The 22,051-nt window shown below is 38.1% G+C and overlaps 1 protein-coding gene across 1 annotated transcript in view; it reads right to left on the bottom strand.

The window, feature by feature from the left end:
* The window catches only part of LOC116306212 (dnaJ homolog subfamily C member 13), a 76,944-nt gene that overhangs the window by 46,285 nt on the left and 8,608 nt on the right, over positions 1–22,051 (bottom strand). Inside the window, exons 13-44 of the mRNA XM_089037291.1 lie at positions 21,525–21,616; positions 20,984–21,069; positions 20,329–20,409; positions 19,700–19,776; positions 19,400–19,466; positions 18,454–18,559; positions 17,787–17,886; positions 16,643–16,750; positions 15,962–16,035; positions 15,658–15,707; positions 14,376–14,407; positions 13,484–13,540; positions 12,270–12,391; positions 11,727–11,802; positions 11,550–11,588; positions 11,262–11,318; positions 10,208–10,300; positions 9,262–9,341; positions 8,837–8,882; positions 7,859–7,918; positions 7,229–7,374; positions 6,902–6,977; positions 6,255–6,338; positions 5,550–5,612; positions 4,861–4,962; positions 4,376–4,480; positions 3,152–3,354; positions 2,517–2,601; positions 1,529–1,594; positions 1,205–1,293; positions 665–710; positions 26–107 (exon numbers count right to left, since the gene is read on the bottom strand). Of these exons, the coding sequence (XP_088893417.1) occupies positions 26–107; positions 665–710; positions 1,205–1,293; positions 1,529–1,594; positions 2,517–2,601; positions 3,152–3,354; positions 4,376–4,480; positions 4,861–4,962; positions 5,550–5,612; positions 6,255–6,338; positions 6,902–6,977; positions 7,229–7,374; positions 7,859–7,918; positions 8,837–8,882; positions 9,262–9,341; positions 10,208–10,300; positions 11,262–11,318; positions 11,550–11,588; positions 11,727–11,802; positions 12,270–12,391; positions 13,484–13,540; positions 14,376–14,407; positions 15,658–15,707; positions 15,962–16,035; positions 16,643–16,750; positions 17,787–17,886; positions 18,454–18,559; positions 19,400–19,466; positions 19,700–19,776; positions 20,329–20,409; positions 20,984–21,069; positions 21,525–21,616 (2,650 nt within the window). The remainder of the gene's footprint in view (positions 1–25; positions 108–664; positions 711–1,204; positions 1,294–1,528; positions 1,595–2,516; positions 2,602–3,151; positions 3,355–4,375; positions 4,481–4,860; positions 4,963–5,549; positions 5,613–6,254; positions 6,339–6,901; positions 6,978–7,228; positions 7,375–7,858; positions 7,919–8,836; positions 8,883–9,261; positions 9,342–10,207; positions 10,301–11,261; positions 11,319–11,549; positions 11,589–11,726; positions 11,803–12,269; positions 12,392–13,483; positions 13,541–14,375; positions 14,408–15,657; positions 15,708–15,961; positions 16,036–16,642; positions 16,751–17,786; positions 17,887–18,453; positions 18,560–19,399; positions 19,467–19,699; positions 19,777–20,328; positions 20,410–20,983; positions 21,070–21,524; positions 21,617–22,051) is intronic.

Raw genomic sequence — 22,051 nt, forward strand, 5'->3', positions numbered from 1 at the left:
CTCTGAGCAATAAAGTTTCGCTTACCATAATTTTCAAGATAGCAGACCATTGCTTCTGGTAAGATATTACCGAGGACACTACGTTGGACTAGTTCTGGTTTTTCAGACTAAAAGCAATGTGACAAGAATAAGAATGATTATAATTAAATAGGTTGTTATCAATAGTCACTTCCGGTAATAGCTGTGTTTTTAATGCCTTGTAGAATCCTGGAGGTTGTTTTGATCTCTTGTTTTCTGGTTTCATGTCGCGAAAATAGTCAAATACAATAGTTTGAGGACTTATTTTGATATGTTTTGACTTAACATCTGCTAGTTGCCCCCCAGTCAACCCCAAAAAGTCACGTGATTGATAGTAAGCAATACGAATGAAACCTGGTAACGTAAGGAGTAAAATAGTATAAACGAAGGAGGGGGTGGAGTGTGGATAGCATGATCCAAGAAAAAATAAATTCTTTTTTTAATTCTAAATTAAAACTTATTTTTTGTCAAAGAGCAGGGAACAATTGGTAGCGTTTTTAAAAGTAACCTTTTTTTGCTTAAGAGATTTCGACACCAATAATTAATTTAAAAGTAGAGTTTTGCAGAGATGAATGGGTGTTGGATGAACAGATAATGGAAAAATCGAATCGATAAAAACGAAGAGTCAATCAAACGCTTTAATTACCTCGTCTGTTCTAAATGCTTGCTTAATGTGAGTCTCTTGTAGGAACCTGACAAACAAAACAGTTATCACTCATATTTATACTATAAATACACAGAAAGGGCGGTTTTTAGTAAGTTCCGGAAAGCTCGTTCTTGCGATAGAGGTAATCCATTTTTCGTGCCCTTTTTGGTTCTTCTGGTAGACGCGTGTACCATTTGTCGGAAGTCAAAGTTTCCCGCTCTTTTCTGGAATATTTAAATTGGAAAATTGAGTTCTCCAAAACTTTCCGACCTCTTCCGACCTGCCTATAGAAATCACCCGACGTTATAACTCATGAAAACTATGAATACATAGAGTTCAGGGTCGATTTTCGGAAAGTTTCCGGAAAACTTGAACTTCCGATAGAGGAAATCCGGTTTTCGCGCTCTTTTCGGTTCTTCCGGTAGACGCGTGTGTCAAAGTTTCCCTCTCTTTTCTTACCAATAGCAAATAAATTTCAAACTGGATGGATCGGTCTAAATGGTAAGTACCTCAAGGTTACAGAAGGTTACATGAACTCACCTGCCTATAGGAATCACGTTGGATCCAGTGTACATCATGATGAAGAAAAACACACCAGTCAGGTACAAACGAGGCATGATGGGATTATCCTGGTGACAAAAAAAAAACCACACACACTGGCTGAGTATGTCGTCCATGTGTAACAGACCACTAGAAACATCGAGAATTTCCCCCCTGGGTTACGGAGGATGAGATAACCGGGATTCTACTGTACACGCGCAGTAGAAGCAACGAGAATGGAATACATGCGGTATTTCCGTACTGCTCATTGAAGACGCAGTCTTTAAATAATGACATGCAAAGTGTCAACTGTATCTTACGTACCACCATGACTTCAACCAGAAGAACAGACACCTTCTCGACAATGACTGGATCAAAAGTCAGCAACAGCTACAATAAAGAAAAAACAACCATTAAAATACTACATCTAAGAATTTAAAATATTTTCTTATAAAGCTCCTTAACAACAACAACACTTTTATGTATCTGGTGCAATATTGCTTTTATAACACTAGCTCAGAATAATACGGCGATGGGTGGGGATGGGAGTGAGTGGATCGTTGTCAGGACAAAGTAGTTTTAAGTGAATGTCAATCAAAGTGTTACCATGACACTGTTTTTAATGGAAGGAACCTATTTCGACTATTTCAAGGTCCCTTCTATTCACTTTGTATCCTATGCTGTCCGCCTCGTGCTCCTTTGCACTCCGACACCAACGACTAGCATACCCCAGTGAGTTTGTTTCGTGAGCAAGGGCGGATCCAGAAAAAAATTTAGGGGGGCCTAATTGAGTTTAGGGGGGGGGGGGCTAATTGAGTTTATTCCGTCAACACAACGGAAAACAATATAAAAAAGCATCGTTTTTTTCTGCTGAAGGGGGGCTTCAGCCCCCCCCCCCCCCCCTAGATCCGCCCTTGGTGAGGTCTATGACTGACCATAGTGGGATCTAGACTTTGGGTTGGTAGCAGACTATGGCGTCATTTACTACCAACACAGAATCCCTTGGACACTTTCTTTACGATCAATTATTACGACGCCATTTCCGTAGTCAGGACGCAGAATAATGATAGGCTCTTGTTTAGGCATAACTAATGATAGTTCTAAGTTTAAACACTTTCTTTAGTTCAGTTAATCAGCAGCAATTGTCTTAATATTCCCATGAGGAAATACAAATTTGAATAAGAAAAAACATTCGCCAAGCATTTCGGTAGTGGTAGTAAAATGACCATCATGCAAACGGGCTATTGATTCCGTGAACTGAACCACGGTATAAATTCTATTGATGAACAAAAGTTATCAGTTTAATTTTTACCTGAACGACATGTGGCAGACAAGAAGCTTCGGAGAGCATTCTCTTTACACGTGGAAGAGGGCGTACAATAGCTCCATCTGAATCCCTGCAGAATACATGGTATATCAATAACTACACATTTTTCTCTGGGTAAATTCGGGGTACTTGGGATGATGGCACAGAGCCTTTTATCGCATTATCAATAGAAATATCTATATCCCTCGACGTTTGAGGAAATAAAGAATTTTAATATAAATGGCGTTGTTACTGATAACAAGGTAGTGGAGCCTATTGATCCTGATCAAATCAGTAGCACAAGTATATCTATTGTCATATGGACTGGAAACCGACTGGAAAATTATAAACAAATTAAACGTCCTTGTTTTTACGATGGTGGCCCTCGTTCCATGATCGGATTGAAATTTAGGAGCTCTTTTTTGTGGAGGGAGGAAAACCGGAGAACCCGGAGAAAAACCCTCGAAGCACAGGAGAGAACCAGCAAACAGCTCTACTCACATACGACACAGACCACGGCGGGAATCAAAACCCAGGTAGCATCGGTGAAAGACGAATGTACTCACCTCTACGCCACACTGTGCTTCTCATTTTTGTGCGCGGACATTGTTTCATATGGATAGTGTCATATTATCAATTACCTGTTAGGATAAAACTCAGACATCTTGATAAGCATATTGAGAACCAGCACACACATGTCTGTCTCATTAAGGATTGGGCTCCCTGTGGCTATCAGGTACCATTTCAGTTGAGGTATCGTTGCAAGAGGTCTCCAGCCATCCATCCCTTGTGCCCAGCACTTGGTCTCTGGACGAAGAATCCCTTCTTCCCACATTTGTTTCATCTGCAAATGATTCAAAGAAAATGAGGAATTTTATGACTTACCTCCAATCTCGTACACAGAGCCTGCGTTTCTTCTGGCCTTCGGCGAAGAAGGAGGGCTCTGGCATAATCTACATTTTGGCGCATGCGCGATTTTCGGAAAGTGAGATGTAACCGATTAAAATAATCAAAGTAAAAAGTAAATCAAAGTTAAAACCAAACTAAGATCAAATTAAAGATCATAGTACAAATTTAAAAATCGGGGGGGAAATGTTTTTAATTTTTGGCAAGTCTTTGAACGCGTGCGCTGTTATATCGGAAGTCCAAGAAATCCTGATCTCGAAAAAATGGATTATGCCAGAGCCCTCGTTCTTCGCCGCAAGCCAGAAGGAACGCAAGCTCTGGGTAAAAGATTGACTAACCTCTCAACAGTGGGCACTCAATTTTCAAAGGTTGACGGCTTATAAAAGAGTTTGAGTTTAAGACTTGTGCCATCATTTGTTACTTCAAGGATGGTATGGATTGGGTGGCTGGCTACCCATTTGAAGTTTTGAAAATAATAGGAAATGATGGCTTTCACAGCCGCCATGTTGGATGAATTTAACTAAAGATTTGTCATTAGTCTCTTTTTGTTATATCATCCAACATGGTCGCCGTGTCTTTTGTTATTTCATTCTCTTGGGAATGATTGAAAACCAGCTATAAAGAATAAGGTAAAATCTCAAGAGGACAGTGTATGATCCATTTCTAGATAACAAGGACACCCCTTGAAATTGTAGTGGATCCACCACTATATTTACATAATGAACGGATTAATGAACGCTTTGCTTTTGACTAGCCCACTCTTTTGTCTTTTGATTGTTTCTTTCGTTTCCTTGCCCACCTTGTTCTCATTGGTTTCTTTTGCCTTATTCTCATTATATAAACACTCCTTTCTACCACCTCTTTCTCTATTTTTCCAACGAAGGATTAGCGTCCGAAACGTTTTTTCATCTTTTCACGGTGTATAATTTACCCTTTTATCATGTTTACTGTATACTTACTTCAGGGAAGCCAAAAGGCCCTAGTCTTTCCTTCTCTTTGTTGCCATAGTACCATTCCTTTTCACTGTCAAATGCTGAGTCTGGTGATGCCTCAATCATGGTTGTCTAAGCAACGAAAAAGTCATATTCTTACATATTCTCATAATCGTGCGGCATTCTGATTGGCCATTTGAGTGGGCAAAATTTTCTCAGTATCAGCATGCGTATCCTGACGTCATCCGCACGCACGCACGGATTACTAAACAACAAGTCAAAAAATAAAGGAGGAAAATAAAGAAGTCCTTTACCGTCCTACATATAAAGAGTCTGTCCAAAAAAACTGTGCCTACTCACATTAGATGCCGAGTCCAGAATCAAATGAGAGGACGCCCCCCCCCCCCCCCCCAAAAAGAAGGCTTCAGTCAGCCTTCCCCTTTGACAGCTATTTTTTTAAAATAAAAACAACTTTTGTTGAAATAATACGTTCTCAGTTAATAATGGCTCACCTGCATTGGTACTTTAGCTCTTGTTGTGTGTAGATGAGCCAAGGTAATGAGATCTACCAGTGTACGCACGCCATTCACATCTAGTATCTCTTTTACGTTACGCTGCAAAACAAATACCCAAAAAAATTAAATTAAACTTTAAAAAAAAAACATCAAAAATGTTTTCCATATTTTTTTTCTTCCCAGATCATGTGACATTCTACTTGACAACTGTATATTTATTTATTTATTTCTGCCAATCACAGCGCGTTCAGCTGTTTTGCCGCCAGCCCTCATTCCCAGGTTGTAACCCAACTTTTGCGTATTTTTCTGTTTTCTTGGGACTAAATTAATTATATACGTGTCGACAAGAACCAGAAATACGGAAAGGAAGAATAAAAACAATTTCACTTTACTGCTACGTTTGCTTCGTTCTTTCAAGCTCTAAAAATGCTTAGGGCCGGTCATTTTGTCCACTCATGCTTTTCGCGCCACGTTCACCGCTCACAAGGACAAAAACCTTCCTGTCTCCCACTACCACCACCCCTCCCCCCCCCCCCCCCCCCCCCCCCCACCACCCTCTTTCTTTCCTTCTTCCCCTTCCCTACCCTTGAGTGTCATAAAATGAAAACAGCATCAATTAAGCCTAATAAAGGCCTTTCAAAAGATTACCATAATATGCTGTGTATACAGACGTGCTTATGGTATACCTTGTTCTTGATGAGAGCGTTGATGAACAAGAGAAGACGATCTCTCTCTAGCTTATCACTGGCCTGAAGAAACAGATAATTAATACTGACTAATAATATTCTAATAAATAATCGTAGAGCGGTTTTTGTGTGAGTGCATACTACGATACAGCATGTATGTGGTCGTATTGCAGCCGTACTGCAGACATGAATATCTTGCCGTAAAGGTAAAATTACGCCTTGTGATTAGAGGAACTACGAGAAGGATTCTGTGAGTAGTGGATCAAGAAGTAATGATAATTAATAAGAAAGGTAAAGGTACTTCGATTACGCGGGGAGTGGTTGCCCAATTCTCGCGAGCCAGGGGCTCATGTTCACCTCTACCCCCTGTTACTATCAGTGCTCCTTTTTACGGGGTATTAAGTTAATTAAAGCTACACAGAACAGAGAGAAGTCGAAACAGACGTGGAGTTCCTGAGGATCGAACTATGGACCTCCAGCTCTGAAGGCCGCGCATTAACCAACTGTGCTACGCCTGCTCCTAAATAATGAGATTTAGCAGAATGGCATTTTCACAGAGTGGGTTTTCATCCACTGAATTCCAATTGGAATTTAAAAGTTGATTTTTTCGACATACGGTAATAAGGGGAATGAAAACTTTCTAGATCTGCCAAAAAATTAATCCCATTCGATAATCTAAGACTATTAATTTTTTTAGACTTTTACCTTTTCCAACATGCCAATGATGTAACGAGTGTCATTAAAAGCACCGATTTCCTCGTAACATTTGCTGTATACTTTAGTCATGGCCTGAAATGCAAACAAGCAATGTTATAAAATTCTGTATGCAATATATTTGTAAGCATTTTCATAGTCGAAAATACACCGCTGTTGGTGTGGATGATCAAATTGATCTAAATGATCACTAAATGAATGAATTAAAAGATCTTATGTCATTAGCATGCACAGGTACTATGAGATAAGGTATGGACCATTAGATGAATGATAGGGGGTTGCAGGAATTTAGGTTGCATGATATTTATTTCTTTGGATCAACCCTTGCACGTTATTTTTTTGCTTACCGTTAGATATTTTTCTTATAGCAAAAGTGCTTGCTCGATATTTTTTGGGGATTACGCAACCCCCATCAACTATCTAATGGTCCGTCCCTCAGCTGTGCTCTAAGACCAAGGTCAAATTTCAAACTTGAAATTTCAAATTTCAAACGTGCGCCGAAGCTAATGACAAACTAAAGAAACCCGCCTTCGAGTATTGTCCATTGTTATCAATGCGTAAGGAGCATACGAAGTTCAACGTTTGACCTCAGTCTAAGAAATCATTTAATCAAGTGTTTGTGTAATATCATGACCCACCTGTAAACACATGGCTTTCATGTTTGGTTTCGTGGTCAACAAAAAGCGATGGTATAAATCATTAAAGAACTCCAATCTTACGACAACAACAAACAAATATTAGTTCTATATAAAAATGTTACTGTATTCAAGGACTCTCTAACCATTTACAGGTAATTTTAAAGCAATGGCTGCACCTTTACTCAGATATTTTAATTAAGTGTTAGGCTGGCCGAAGCTTGAAAACACAACCTCCCGCACAACAGCCCCTTGTTCCAAACATTCCTTCTTCCTTATCTCACTTTTGCCAAAACTAGCTGGACAGATGAATGGGATGGTGAGACTTACGAATTGGTTATATCAACATTGTCCTCCTCATCTTCAAGCAGTAGCCTCAGGTAATAATCACCAATCTTGATCTCATCACTCAGGCACTCGTAACGGACTTCAAACTCTTGATGATTCCATGACACAGTGTACTGACCACCAAGATCCTGGATATAAAAGGATGGAGTAAAAAGTTAGGTTGAGTTGGCAATAAAGTACATTGTGGGGCTGTTTTAGTGCACATATTTTCAGGATGGAATTTACTTCACCCTTAAAACATTCCCACAATCTTACCTCTTTAATTTGGGCATTTTTTCCCATTTCAGACCATGTGTCATTCCTTTGAAAATAAGATTCTCTGTTTGAGTCGTATCCATATTCATGTGTCTTTTCATGTGCAACCATTAAACAAAGAAATAATACTCTAGGGAATGACACATGCCTAAAATTTTATTGGAAATTAGTATGTTTGGTTTTGTGGAGGGTAGAAAACCAGAGAACCCAGAGAAAATCCTCAAATCAAAGAAGAGACATGTGAGACCAAGTCCAGGAATTGAACCAGGGCTCCCTGCTTTAAACATATTCCAAGTAGTCTGTAGTATGACATGCTGCTTTAGTCTATTATTTTATTGTGTAATCCTACTGCCCTACCTTGTCCATTCCAAATGCTCTCATTTCTGATTCTAATGCTTCACGCAGTTCTTCTCTTGTCTGAAAATAAGCGAATGAATAAGTGAATGAATGAATGGATGGATTGATGGATTGATGGATAGATGAATGGATGGATAAATAAAGGGATGATTAGATGGATGGATGAATGGATGGATGAACAACTGAATGGACGAATGGATGGATGACTGAATGGATAAATGAATTAATAAATGAATGAATAGATGGATGGATGGATGGAATATTGAACAAAGGAACAAAAAAGCAAAAATGGAACAAATGAATGAAAGGAGAAACCCAATATCAATCAGTTTCTAACATTATTTGTAACAGCATAGTATTTAATAAGTATAGTAATAATGCGATTGACAAGTAAGTATGTATGATGTAATGGACACTATATAATAAACACAACAACGTCATGTACATGCAAGAATACTCCATTTTACATTCCTGTTCATTGACCACGAATAATAGTTCCAAGCCAAGACTGGATTTGCCGCGCATGATAAACTATGCGCGGCAACTCCAGCCTAGACTTTGAACTATTATTCGTGGTCAATGAACGGAACTGAGTATGAGTAGAGTATGAACACTAAACGTTTGCAGTACTTTGCACTATTTAGCACTAATTAAATTTTCTCATTTCTTTAATGTTTGAGTAAAAGCCCTAAAAGGGTGCAACTTAAATAGTACTAAATAGTGCTAAAGTATGCTAATTCTAGTTTCTATTGTTACCAAAGAAAACTATAGACCTCTTGCAGCACGTCTGAATGCAGCTCAATTTGGATGACATAACAATAGGTTTCCAATTCTCAGGGGATTGAAATTTTTTCGTTTTGTCCTCCAAATTAAGCTGCTTTGACATCACATGCAAGGGGTCTATAGGTTGCATGCTTTTAGTGTTTTTACTCTAATATCGAAAAGTTAGGAAAAAAATGTAGAATTACTTATTTTTACCTTATAATTCCAAATGAGGTTTGGAGTAGAATGGTCATTGTTAAATCTAAAAACAAAAAAAAACCAAAAAACAAAAATTAACCATATTTATCATGAAAAGTACACTTCTACAGTAGTTGACTGCTAGTTTACAATGTAGTCCATAAATTAATAAACTGAAATGAAGAAATAGAAACATAAAGTGTTTTTTAAGAATCCCAACTGGCAAGGAGGCAAACCAGTTGGCTATTTACAAGCATGGTCAAGAAACTGAATTTGAACTAATCAGGAATCAGGACAAATACAGTCTCAGCTAGTGGCCACAGCGGGACTTTAACCCACTCCACCATGCTGCGTCCTCAAAAACAAATGGAACATTCTCAAATTAATGCAACTGATATTTTCTTTGACTACCAAATCTTGCGGCACCATAAGATAAATCTTACTTGAAGTAAAACAACTCCCAGTTGGCATCACTCTTGACCCTTTGCCTTCTTTTCCTCAATATCACTGGTTTCATGTTATTCTGTAGTAAAAAAAAAAACGTTTTTACACCCTTAGAAATCATTTTGTTAGCACAACAACCAGATCTGAAAGAAAAATGTTAGCCAATCAAAGTCGATAAAATTTTTAAAAGTGACATGTCCCTTTTCCTCTTGAAGTTTATGGATTTCAAGGCCAACAAATTAAAAAAAAAAAAAGTTTTATTGCTAATAAGAGATTGAAGACAGCGACACAATAACCAATTAATTTTTATATTTTTATTGCAATGGTGGACAGGTTTTTATTTTTGCTGGTCAATTTTCACAGGCTTCACGACACCTCTGTTTTGCAGTGACGTCATTTCTACATCACTATATTTTGAGATCAGCTGGAAGTCTTCAGAACACTGTTATCATACTTGCATTTCCATGGGAATAAAGCGTGCAAAGAGCTCAGAGAGTGGTATAATGGTAGTACGCTCTCCTCTGTAGTCTCCTTAACAGAAAGCATGGGTGGCGTGCAAGCTGCTAATAGGCCACCTCTCACCAATGCTACCTGGGTTCGAGCTCCGCCAGTCTAGGTGTAGCACGTGAGTATACTAAGTTGTTTGTTGGTTCTCTCCTGTGCTTCGAGGGTTTTTCCTCCGGCTTCTCCGGTTTCTCCGGCATTAAGCCGTCCACCCAGGAGTGGTAAATGCATTAGATTTTAAGTTTTAGATTTCTGGTTCGATTTCTGGACCCAGCATTACATGCAAGTAAAGTTTGTTAGGTCTCTCCATTGATTCATGGGTTTTTATCAAGGTTCTCCAGTTTTCCTCCCTCCTTGAAACCTAACAAACTATGAGGAAAGAGTGTGGAGTGAAACTTAATGAAAACCCCATTGCTTGCCAGTGTATAAAGATGTACTTACCTCTTTCGACTTTAGTCCAACCTTAGTTCTCCAGTGAGTCATAACAGCATCAAGTTGAACCAAGTAAATGTTCTTCTTGCTCTTGGAAGAGTCCTGATGTCAATGGAAAATTTGCAAAGAATATTAGGATATCCAGCAATAGATACATAGAAATAATAACTAGAGGAAAATAGGGTGCAGGCAGGGCCAACACGAAAGTACAGGTGACAGGGGTGCAAGGTTAAAAGTAACACCAGGTCAACCAGTGGTGGATCCAGCTATGGGGTGCAGGGGTTGCGCACCCCCCCCCCCTCCCCCCGAGAGAAGCTGACTTCTTAAGAATTGTTGCCTATTAATCTTAATCGATCCTTTGCTCTACATTTATATATTTTTCATTTTTTATTTGTAAATGCGATACAAAATATGCTGTATCTTACTGTGAATTATTTCGATTTATTATCACATATCAAAATGCTGCATGCGTAGAAATAACCCCATAAACTAGAATTTTCTTGTTTACTGATGTCATCACTCATGAAATCATAAGCCAAATAAGTGCACCCCCCCTCGAAAAAACCTTGGATCCGCCCCTGTCAACAGATAATGCCTAGCCAAAACTGGCACTTGGCCAGCAAAATGCTTCTTAGGCTAGTCATCTGGACATTGACAGCTGGTAACAATTAACTTCATCATTTTTAGCCCTGTAGTATCTTTAGCATCTAGAATTTTGAGAACCCAGAAAAAAAATCAATTTTAAATTCTCAGAGATTCCTTTTCCCATATCCCCAATCTTGGGTGAGATACTAACCCAAGATCTGCACCTATGCTGAAATGCAGTTAATGGTCTGATGTTATGATAAAATACTGGCCAACATGACAGAGAATTAGGGCACTTTCCATCAGGTCTAACTGACCAGTCTGAGTGGCAAACTCTCAAAACTAGTGAGAACTGACACGTACCATTTGAGAACTGGTTGGTTTGACTTAATGGGAAGCGCCCTAAGAGAGCTTGGTTTGGGAATACAGAAGGACATAGTTTACATATATATATGATGGAGAACATGACATACTGTACCTCTGCTGCTTTGACATTGTCTCTCACATGAAGCTTGTCAATCTCTTTTTCAGGAACCTTTAAACATAAGACATCATAGATCAATAGAGATGAGGCAGTAAGTCGTGTAAGATGGGCTTGGAATTGTATAAGAACATGTGTAATAGGTAAATTACGAGCCCAATGTGAAACGACTGAAGAAGAGGGCCAAGAGGCCTTTCACAACTTCAAGTCACATAAAATGATCAATACGTGGAAATAAATCGAAAATCAGACAAACAAAAAAAGAGACACAGAACAAGACATTACCTTTTCATCACTGTCCAAACAATTCAAAAGTCCAAGGGGCTAGAAAAAAGTAACAAATATTACATTTACTCATAAACCTTTCATATTTTTCTCATCAAATTATTCTAAATGATACACAGGTAAATAAATATGACAATTATGATGTTGTTAGAAAGTCAAACTAGTAGCATAACTCACTAGAATCCTTTTTAAGAGACCCATGGCAGTAGGATGTCCTGTTACCCAAAGACCAACAAGATGCCGACTCAGCTGTCTGCATGCAACAATATACTAAAATTAGATATCTCAATAATTCAATATTTATTTGATAGACCTCATATTGTGGAGCTGCAAAAATATTTAGGACTCACATTTCTGAGGGAAAATAGCCAATAATTTTCAAACATGAGTATTTTAAAAACAAAATTTATGCTTCAAAACAAGTTTAGTCATTAATATTTTACTCAGAGAAAATAAAGCAAATTATTACAGTGGAACAAGTTTGCATGATCTTAATTAGCATACAATCTGCTCCACTTTTGCTTTGGCTAACTTTTGTTATGCACGTGCTTCTCTCTGTTTGGATATCAGATGCAACACTGATTCTCTTGTTTGACACTTACTTCAAAACCCAAAATTCATTGAACTTTTTTTTAAATCTTGAGTCATTTGAAGCAGTGTTAGCAAAGATTCCTTAACAAACTATTTAGGATCTTTACAAGAGTTTAATTTTTATATTACCTATTTGTAAGAAGTCTACTATCAGTACTCTGAGTGAACATAGCAGTGTGCAGATGACGAGGTAGAGCACCTTCTGCCAAGGCTAGATCCTGCATCTTAGCTGCAATTTCTGCATCCCCCTCCTTTAGAAAAAAAGAGCAAGATCAGCATCCATTCCTTACTCTTATGACTTTAAAACAACCCCTGACACAACTTCTGGGCTGATCAAAGTCAGCGTATGGCTAACTCACAGATCAAACCCAGAAACAACTTCTGGGCTGATCAAAGTTAGGGCATGGCTAACTCACAGATCAAACCCAGAAACAACTTCTGGGCTGATCTAAGTCAGGGCATGGCTAACTCACAGATCAAACCCTGAAACAACCTCTGGGCTGATCTAAGTCAAGGTATGGATAACTCACAGATTGAACCCTGAAACAACCTCTGGGCTGATGTAAGCCAGGGCACAGCTATCTCAAAGATTGTATTGGAGGGAGGGAAAGTAGAGAACCCGAAAAAACCCTTGAATTTAGGGAGACCTATCAAACTCTAGTCACATATGATACAAAGTAAAGTTCAGGAATGGACTACTTCAATGATATGACAGCTATCTTCCCATGAGGCAAAACAAAGATGATAAAAATAATCTCGATATGCCGCCTTAATTCATATTTTGTATTCTTTTGTGGTGAGCTGTAATATCAATCAACATCATTACTGTAACAAAGCTTTATTTGCCCCCTGGATGACCCATAATGCATTGCGATTCAAGATGGCCGCCACATAGTCAAAGTAGTCCATTGAACCCCATGGGGACCCCAGAGGTGAAAGGCAAATGGACTTGATTAGGTATAGTACTTCTTGCCATTAATTTGTTGTCTTCATTATAGTTGGTTTTTATACTAATAAATAAAGGATATTACATGGGCGTGTGGAGATACGAAATTTTTCTTTGATTTTCAACATGAGAAGGTAAATTTCGTATCTCCAAGCACCCATGTAACATTCTGTTTATTATATATTTATCCATAAAATCAACTTAATAAGCTTTTTATTATCATAAAAAGTTTTTATTCATAAACAAATAGCTTGAATACACATGGTAACAATATTTTCACATGTGAAAATAATGAAAATATCAGTTTTTCGAAAAGGAGAAATATAGGTATTTTATGGATAATTATATGATAAACAATTTTATTATTGGTCAAAGTCAAAATGATTGTTTTACTTACCTCTATAACTGCCTTCATGACCATACCAGCACCTTTGACAATAGCCATTGATGGGTGCTATTTAGAAATATTAAATAAATGGAGAATGACTCAGCATGACATGCATTACTTCACTCATGAGAATAAATAAACAGAAGGGTCACAAGTTTATCAGTTATTATAACTGTTTAGTGTTTAACCCTCTTGAAATTAAGTCTTATTATTATTATTATTAGAAGTCAACCAACATCACGGCTATTAGCAATTCTAAAGATGAGGAAAAAACTAGGTTGTGTTGGCATTGAAGTGCATTGTGAAGGCCTGCACACACAAGGGAGGTTGCTCCAACAACACACTCCTAGGTGATCCTGGGTCATTTTGCTAGACCTGTACACACGAGGGAGCTAAACGCTGAAATAACCCGATTGGAGCATGGGAACTAGTTTTAAATCCAACAAATAAGCCAATTTGATTGGCCAACTGGAGACAGGTTGTTGAGCAGCAATTAAAGTTTTTCAGTACACACGAGGGAGCTTACTCCTGAAACACAATTCTGCAACAGATTTGCTCCTCAAGCTTGCTCCATCATATTTAGCCATTTTGATATGAGGGAGCATTAAACCCAGGAGCAAAAGTTTGTTGCACAACATTCTTTTTCTGTGTGAAATTGTTGGTACAGATGAGGGAGCTTTGCTCCGGGAGCGTGTTGTGGGAGCGTGTTGTGTGAGCAAGCTCCCTTGTGTGTACCGGCCTTGATGGTTTAAGGGAGTCATTTCCAAGATGGCATCTATTTTGTCCCCTAAAACTGCAATATCGACCAGTTTTTTCCTCAACTTTGGAATGGCTAATGACATGACATGCATCCCAAGTATGTAACAGAAATACCAGGAATTAAGGTAGCTAAACACAGTACCTGGAACAACTTGAATATGGTTCTACCTAATTCTGAGGAATGGTATAAATAAAATTAATAAAAATGAAGACTATATGTATATAGAACACCACCCATGCTACCCAAATAAAAATGAAGACTATATGTATATAGTTACCCAGAGTAACTCATATTAATATAAGATGTTTTTGATATTAACTTTCAAATGGTTAGCAGGCAAATATGATTTATTATCATATGACCTGTATCTGCCTGGGGGAGTGCTCTTAAAAAAACCTTTGGGAAAATGGCATGAGCAGGGCCATATGCTTTGAGCTAGTAGCAAGGCCGTACAGCTTTGAGCAAGCAGGGCCGTACGAATCCATACAGCCCTGCTTGAAACCTGCGACCGTATTGACATAATTTGCAACTTTCAAAATATCTTTTTTATTTAGGGTCATATGATAAAATGCTCATTGACTGAGTTGGGTTGGGCTGTAAGGGAAAATATTTGGTTCTCGTTCATTTGTACTGATCTTGCTGCGTTCGGTCCGAATGGCATTACTTCGAGCCAAATATTTTCCTCTACGGCCCTCTCACTCAGTCAATAAGTACGTAGTCTTTTGCATGCATAGTTACTGCTTATCTCATGTTCAGCAGTCGTTAGTGCGAATCCCTGATTAGTATTTCTTTATTTCTTCATCATTTTTTCCCTCCCTCCACAAAAATCAACTTCTAAATTCTAATTTGATCTATTAGCTGCCTTATGCTAACCGGGTTGATATAACCTGTTAGGCATTAATGCCATCCACCCAGGAGTGGTAAATGCATTGGAACTGAAAACCAGGGCCCGGTCATACGAAGCCTGGATACCCCTATCTGACAGATAAATCTTATCAAGTGGATAAATTTATTGGATAACAGCATTGACTTATCCACTGGATTAGGATTTATCTGCCGGATAGTGCTATCCAGGCTTCATACAACCAGGCCCAGACAATAGAAAAAGGAATGCTGTGGTTGAGTGAGCAGATGTGAGTGGTGGATCTGGGAGGGTCTGGGAGGGTCTGGGAGGATCTAGGACTGACACTAATGACAGCTGTGAGACTAGTTTATAACTTGTCAATGGGCCTTTCTCATGCAGCAGCCATGGTAGACAGGAAAAAAGATTTTTCCAGTTTAATTATTGGGTTCAAATGTACACTCAAAAAAAAGAACAGATTTTATTTTATTTATTTTATAAAAATGGGTGCAGGCCTTGTAATAAAGGCCCATACACTTTTCTTTAAACATAGAAATTGGATTACAGATCACTAGAACTCACCTGCTACCATCTCTAGCAGTGTATCAAACTGATTGCCTTCAGTGGTTTCACTATTTAAAAAAACCCAATATAATGAATAAAAAAAGAATAAAACTTGTCATTGCTCATCACCACTGCAAGTACAGCAGTGGCGCAGCTCAATGGGGTCGAACTGAAAGCATGTGAAAGTCATATTGCACTTGTCAATGAATTGATAACTACTAATTAAAAGTTATTTTCCTTGATACAGTGTTGGGTGTACTACCACTATGTTGATAATTATAATCAGTAAACAGTTTTCTGCCATGTACTACCCTTAACTTACCTGTAAGGTGGACAAAGGGCAAAGGTTAAAAAGTCAAGCAAGGCAGTGATAACAAGGGCACCAGTGCTTCGATTCTGAAATATATCAAAAAATAATATGGTTTATTTGCTGTCAGTCTTGACTGACATCATCACCAACACCACCATTCTCATCCTGTCCTTGATCATCAACATTGGCATCAATAACAAAATTAACTGTATGCATAACTATGAACAACAACCAACACTATTTGCAACCATTTCCAAGGAGGTCAACTGATGAAGACAAGGTGGCCATGTTGGTGGTGTTTAAAATATTGAAACTAATATCACCATAATAGCAACAAAAATGCACAAACTGAGCTTTATCAGCAACAACATTTGTTTTCCTTGTCATGAACAAAATTTCATAAATTATGGCTCTAACAAAAGAACAAAGTTGGCCAAAGGTTATAAACAATGTACAAGGGTTAGTGTAATGCACATATTTTTAAAATAATATACATGTATTTTATGAAAGAAAAAATAACTTGCTTGCTGTGCTGTGTGGAGTTATGAAGCACTTTGGGATTGGCAGATCACTTGAGAAGTGTTGAGAAACACTCCCCTAAGTATCGTTTTCCTCCTAACACTTCTCCAACCCCCATTGCTTTATAACTGCACACAGCATGCGCATGTGTTTTCTATTTCAGCTTGAACTTACAACATGTGTACTAAATATTTCTAAGATTGTTGCAAGGAATTTTCTTGAAGACAGCAGTGATGACTTGTTTAGCTGTTCCTGCCTCAGGTCGTAATTATCATGCATTGGCTGTATCGAGACAAAGAGAATAGTATAAACTTTTATAATGGATAATGGATACTCTGTCTGTATTAGGGAACTGCATGCAGACCACACCTGCCCAATCCCCCCTTTCCCCTCCTGTAGCGTAAAACACCAAATTTCATCAACACCCTGAAACAACCTTTGGGCTGATCAAAGTCAGAATATCATGGCTAAATCACAGGTTATTAGAACTACTGTAGGACACAAATTCTGGGCTGATGAAAGTCAGAGCATGGCTTACGTGTACTTGCAGATCAAACTCTGAAACAACCTCTGGGCTGATCAAAGTCAGGCCATGGCTAACTCACAGATTGAACCCTGAAACTACCTCTGGGCTGATCTCAGTCAGAGCATGTCTAACTCACAGAATGAACCCTGAAACAACCTCTGGGCTGATCTAATAAGTCAAGGCACAGCTAACTCACAGATTGAACCCTACAACAACTCTGGGCAAATCTAATTCAGTGCATGGCTAACTCACAGATTGAACTCTGAAACTACCTCTGGGCTAATCTAAGTCAGAGCATGGCTAATTTGAAGATTGAACTCTGAAAAAATCTCTGGGCTGATCTAAGTAAGGGCACAGCTGACTCACAGAATGAATTGGAATTTAAGAGGTTGGATTTCACAAAGTTGAAGAAAAATTTTGAAATCTCGACTCATGGGAGAGATCTACACTGTAAAATAATGATTACGAGTCCAAGAATTGAACCTGGTACCCCAGAGGTGAGGGGAGAGTGAACTGCTGCTATGTCCCCCTGGATTCCCTTATAGTCCCCTACACAGTTACTTGTGCCATCTTGAAAGGTAGCCATGCCTTTGCATTGAAGCAAGATGAATGGTGAGGTTGTAATGATAGAGACTTGTGGATAATTGACCAAGGTGTTAAAAAAAGTCTATCATTGCAGTCACCGTTTAGCTGGCTTTGATGCAAAGGTACTGCTACCTTTCAAGATGGCTCAGGGAACTGTGAAAGGGACTATTCATCATATTATAATATGTAATCTATTGTATATAGTACCTGCATCAAAGCACACATCATGTCAATGGCAGCATGGTTGACTCCATCATCATTCCTCTTTAGGGCTTTGATAACTTTCACACCAAGTTTGTCTCTGAATCTATAGTGACAAACCAGTTAGATTGCCGTGGTGTGGTATAAGCAAAATGTAACAATACGTTGGCCCGTACACAGTGTAATGTTGTGGTGGTTATGGTGTGGTGTCAGTATGTTGTACTTTAATGTGCAGCTCTGTAGTATAGAATAATATAATAGTGCACTCAAGTGTAGTATGGTATGCTATGGTTTGGTGCAATACAGTGTAGTGTGTAGTGTAGTGTAGTGTAGTGTAGTGTAGTGTAGTGTAGTGTACAATTGCCTTTAATCAATTGATAGCAGAGATTCCTGTCATGAAAACATCAAATGAAATCCTATGATTTGGTATACGGTTTGGTGTTGTGCAGTGTAGAGTGTAGTGTAGTGTAATATAAACTTGTTTTGATGTAGTGTGTAGTGTTTACAATTGCCTCTAATCAATTAGTATATGGTTTGGTATATGCTTTGGTGAGATGCAGTGTGTAGTGTAATGTAAACTGGTTGTGGTGTAATGTAGTGTCTATATGAATTGCCTTTAATCAATCGTCAGCAGAGATCCCTGTCATGAAGACATCAAAATAATGATGCTTACTTGGGAAGAGTAGTGAAGCAATCAAAGCCAGCTTTTGATGCGACTAATCTCCTCAGAGCATGAAACTGTCCTTCAAGTTCTTCTAATGTTACTGTGCTTTGGTCCCCTGAGAACAAAAGCAAAATAATAAATAAATACTGAGTGAATAATATATATCATTCATGTACAGTAGTAATGAAATCCAGTTTGAATTATATTTTCACACACTTTGGCTAGAATAAGTAAATGTCTAAAGAGTAGTGTACAATATTCTACAAACATTATTCTGTACACCGAATCAAAATTTGGGAACCAGTTTGAAAAACTAATGTTTATTTACCATTTAAGTCTTAATTCAATACTGAATATCTGGACTGACTAGCCTTGTGTTCACGTGGAAACATAAAAGCATTTTTTACATGTACATGTATGAGAAGAAAGTCAGTGCAGAACAATAGTTATTCAAATTATTGGTCAACATATTTCAATTCCATGTACGTACATACTACTGTATCTTATCAGGAGAGCATAAAAAAGAGAGGGAAACTTTGAATAAAGCACGCGCCATGTAAATTCCAGGTTGGGCTATTTTTAGTAACCTGATTTAGTTTAAATTTCACCTCACCCAACTCCTGTGCGTCATCAATTTGTGCATGTGTGCTCTTTTCATTTAAATTGCTCTGATCGCTAAAAACAAAACGGAAAGAGCGCATGTGTGCAAATTGATGACACACAGGAGTAGGGTAAGGCAAAATTTAAACTGCATCGGCTTACTAAAAATAGCCCAACTGGGAATTTACATGGCACACACGTTATTAAAAAGTTTCCCTCTCTTATTCATGCTCTCTTGATCTTACATGTATCTTCTATATTTACCCACTTTCCCCCACAGCTACTTACTCAGAGAAGATCCTGGAATAATAGCCTAAGACAATGCAAAGTGTACATGAGAGGAGATGTATCATACCTTCTTTTTCAATTAGAGCTGTTATAGCACCAGTAATCAGCCTCTCCTTGTTTTCTGCAAAAAAGCCCTAAAGGAAAAAAATTATTTTGTTGATAATCGAAAAAGACATTTGTACATGCAAGGCAACAAATAATTGCCGGTCATCAGACAAAATGTTCTGTAAAAATGATCATTTGACTTGTAAATGATTAGGTCAACCATCCTTCTGGCCTGATAAATGACCTGTTTATCAAAAAAAAAGTGCAGCCCTGTGTCTGTATTCATGAATAATTTACTACAGATGCAGAAAGGTAAACTTACATCTTGAGAGACAGCATGGAGAAGCCCATTGTAAGGAATGTTACAGTTAAACCTGTCCACTGCTTCAGAGAACTTGCCTAGGAAAAGTAAATGAAGTTGTCTTATAGTAAGTATGAAATAATACATATTGTATGGTCTAGCATATTATTGCACAAATAATTATTAAGCACCTCGAAACTATGGAAGAGAAAAACAGAAATGTAATGGCTAAAGTATAGCATAAAGGAACACTGTACATACAGCAGCACAGCTTATCTATAAGCTATATTTAACAAGAACTAGCACATTTTTCAGTGTACTAGTATCACAGCAGAGTATGGCACAGCACAGCATGGCACAGCACTGCATGGCACAGCACAGAACAGCACAGTACAGCACAACACAGCACAGCACGGCAGAAAGGCACAGTACAGCAAGAAAAAAGCAGAGTTTGCCAGCCCCAGGATATGGTTAGGTAAGGAACAGCATAGCATAGTCCAGCACAGCATGATACAGCACAGCCCACTAGGCATGGCACAACAAAGCACAGCATCGTATAGGGATTTTATAGATAGTAAGCAGAGCAATATTGAACTGTTGAAAAAAGGTAAGCTCTACAGGTGAATGAAGGTTGCATTCTGAGTGTTTACCTGGTGGTACTGCTAAAAATCTTAGATGAGTACTCTCTACTTCCTCATCTAAATGAGAGATGTAAGGTCCCAGTCTGAAGCCTAGAAAAAAATATATGGCAATCTGGTTATTTTGTGCATATCAAACCCTTCTCACAGTAAATTTGTTAAAAATAGGAAAAAATTAAAATTAACAGTGGAATTGAATCGAAACTCCTTCAAAACAAAGGAGAGAGCCAACAAGGAGCTCTTCTCACATACCATCCCGATTCTTGGAATTGGACCTGGGTCACCTTGGTGATAGACAAGTACATCAGCGATATGTCATCTGTGCTTCCTACTAATGCTAGTTTTCATTACAGAAACCAGAGAATTTGTCCATATAACTGGTTGTCCACATAAGACTACTGAGTGCAGAGCTGAAAATAACTGCCTGACATCAGACAATGTCCGGCCAGAACTGGGACAGTAACGTTTAGTCAGAAATGAGGTATGACTGGGATACACCTCATGATTATCATGCTTACTTTTAATCACTATAGTTTTACAATTTGTAACTTTGCATGTAGCGTGAGCCATATGTTAGATAACTCACTAGGTTAATAGTAACGTCACCCTCTTTAAATAACGTTTATTGATTGATTGATTATTGACAAGTTAGCTGCACGTTACTCACCCCTTTTTGTAGGTGTCATCTTAACACAGACATCTCTATTACCACTAGCTCGAACACCATCCAACAAACTTGCTAATAAAGAATCCCTAAAGAGAATCAATAGATTTAACAGTGGCACTTCAACAACAGAGTGGTTTTTCATCCACTGATAACAAGTGAAATTAGGAGTTAATTTTTACACAGTTGGATACCTTATCCATTTTCTCCATTAAGAAAGACAAGCTTCATTGTGAAAATAACAAGCTGTATTCACCTTTTTTGTCTCTTTTTATTTTCTCTTTTCTTTTTATTATTATTTACTCTCTTATTTCATCTCTTACTTTAAATTACAGATTTGTACAGATATTTACCGGCCTCTTTCTCTTTCAATTTTCCTAACTTATATATAATTATAATAGAGAGAATAAGAGAAAAATATCAAATGCCCTTGGTGGGAATCGAAACCACGTCTTCGGTATTCCAGTCTATTTCATTACACACTGAACGCATAATTTATTACTACTATGATTATTATAATATATAATATTAGTTCTGTACTCACCTATCTACTGATGTATATGTCTTAACTGCTCCCTTAACATTTTCTATAGCAAGAAGTTGTGGGTTTTCTACATATCTAATCATTGTGAAGACCTGGAAATCAAGAATTGAACAAAACATCATGTATCAATATTACACTGCTATTTGATGAGAAGAATTGTCGGCATTTTGTGTAGAATTCCATAGCATTACTGGTCGTGGTGCTGCAGGATTTTTTATAGTTCAACCAATAAATTATAAATTGTCCTTGTCCTACGAGTCTAGCACTTAATAGTCAGTGCATAACAAACTTGTGGCTCTTGTTATGTGATTCATGATTTTTGTAGGTGAGGGAGAAAAACTGGAGAACCTGGAGAAAAACCCTAAGAGCACAGGAGAGAACCAAGGGATCAACTCTGCTCACAAAAGATGAGTCTTAGCAGCCCTGCAAACATGGTGATGAGTTCAGGGATGAAACCCTGTATTTGATGGCACACCACTCATTAAAAAAGCACAGGTGGTGTGCGCTGCTAATGTGCCGCATCTCAC

This window comes from Actinia tenebrosa, unplaced genomic scaffold, assembly GCF_029948245.1.
Source record: "Actinia tenebrosa isolate PJP-AT-01 unplaced genomic scaffold, QUT_ActTen_1.0 PGA_scaffold4__44_contigs__length_22323623, whole genome shotgun sequence".
Taxonomy (NCBI): domain Eukaryota; kingdom Metazoa; phylum Cnidaria; class Anthozoa; order Actiniaria; family Actiniidae; genus Actinia; species Actinia tenebrosa.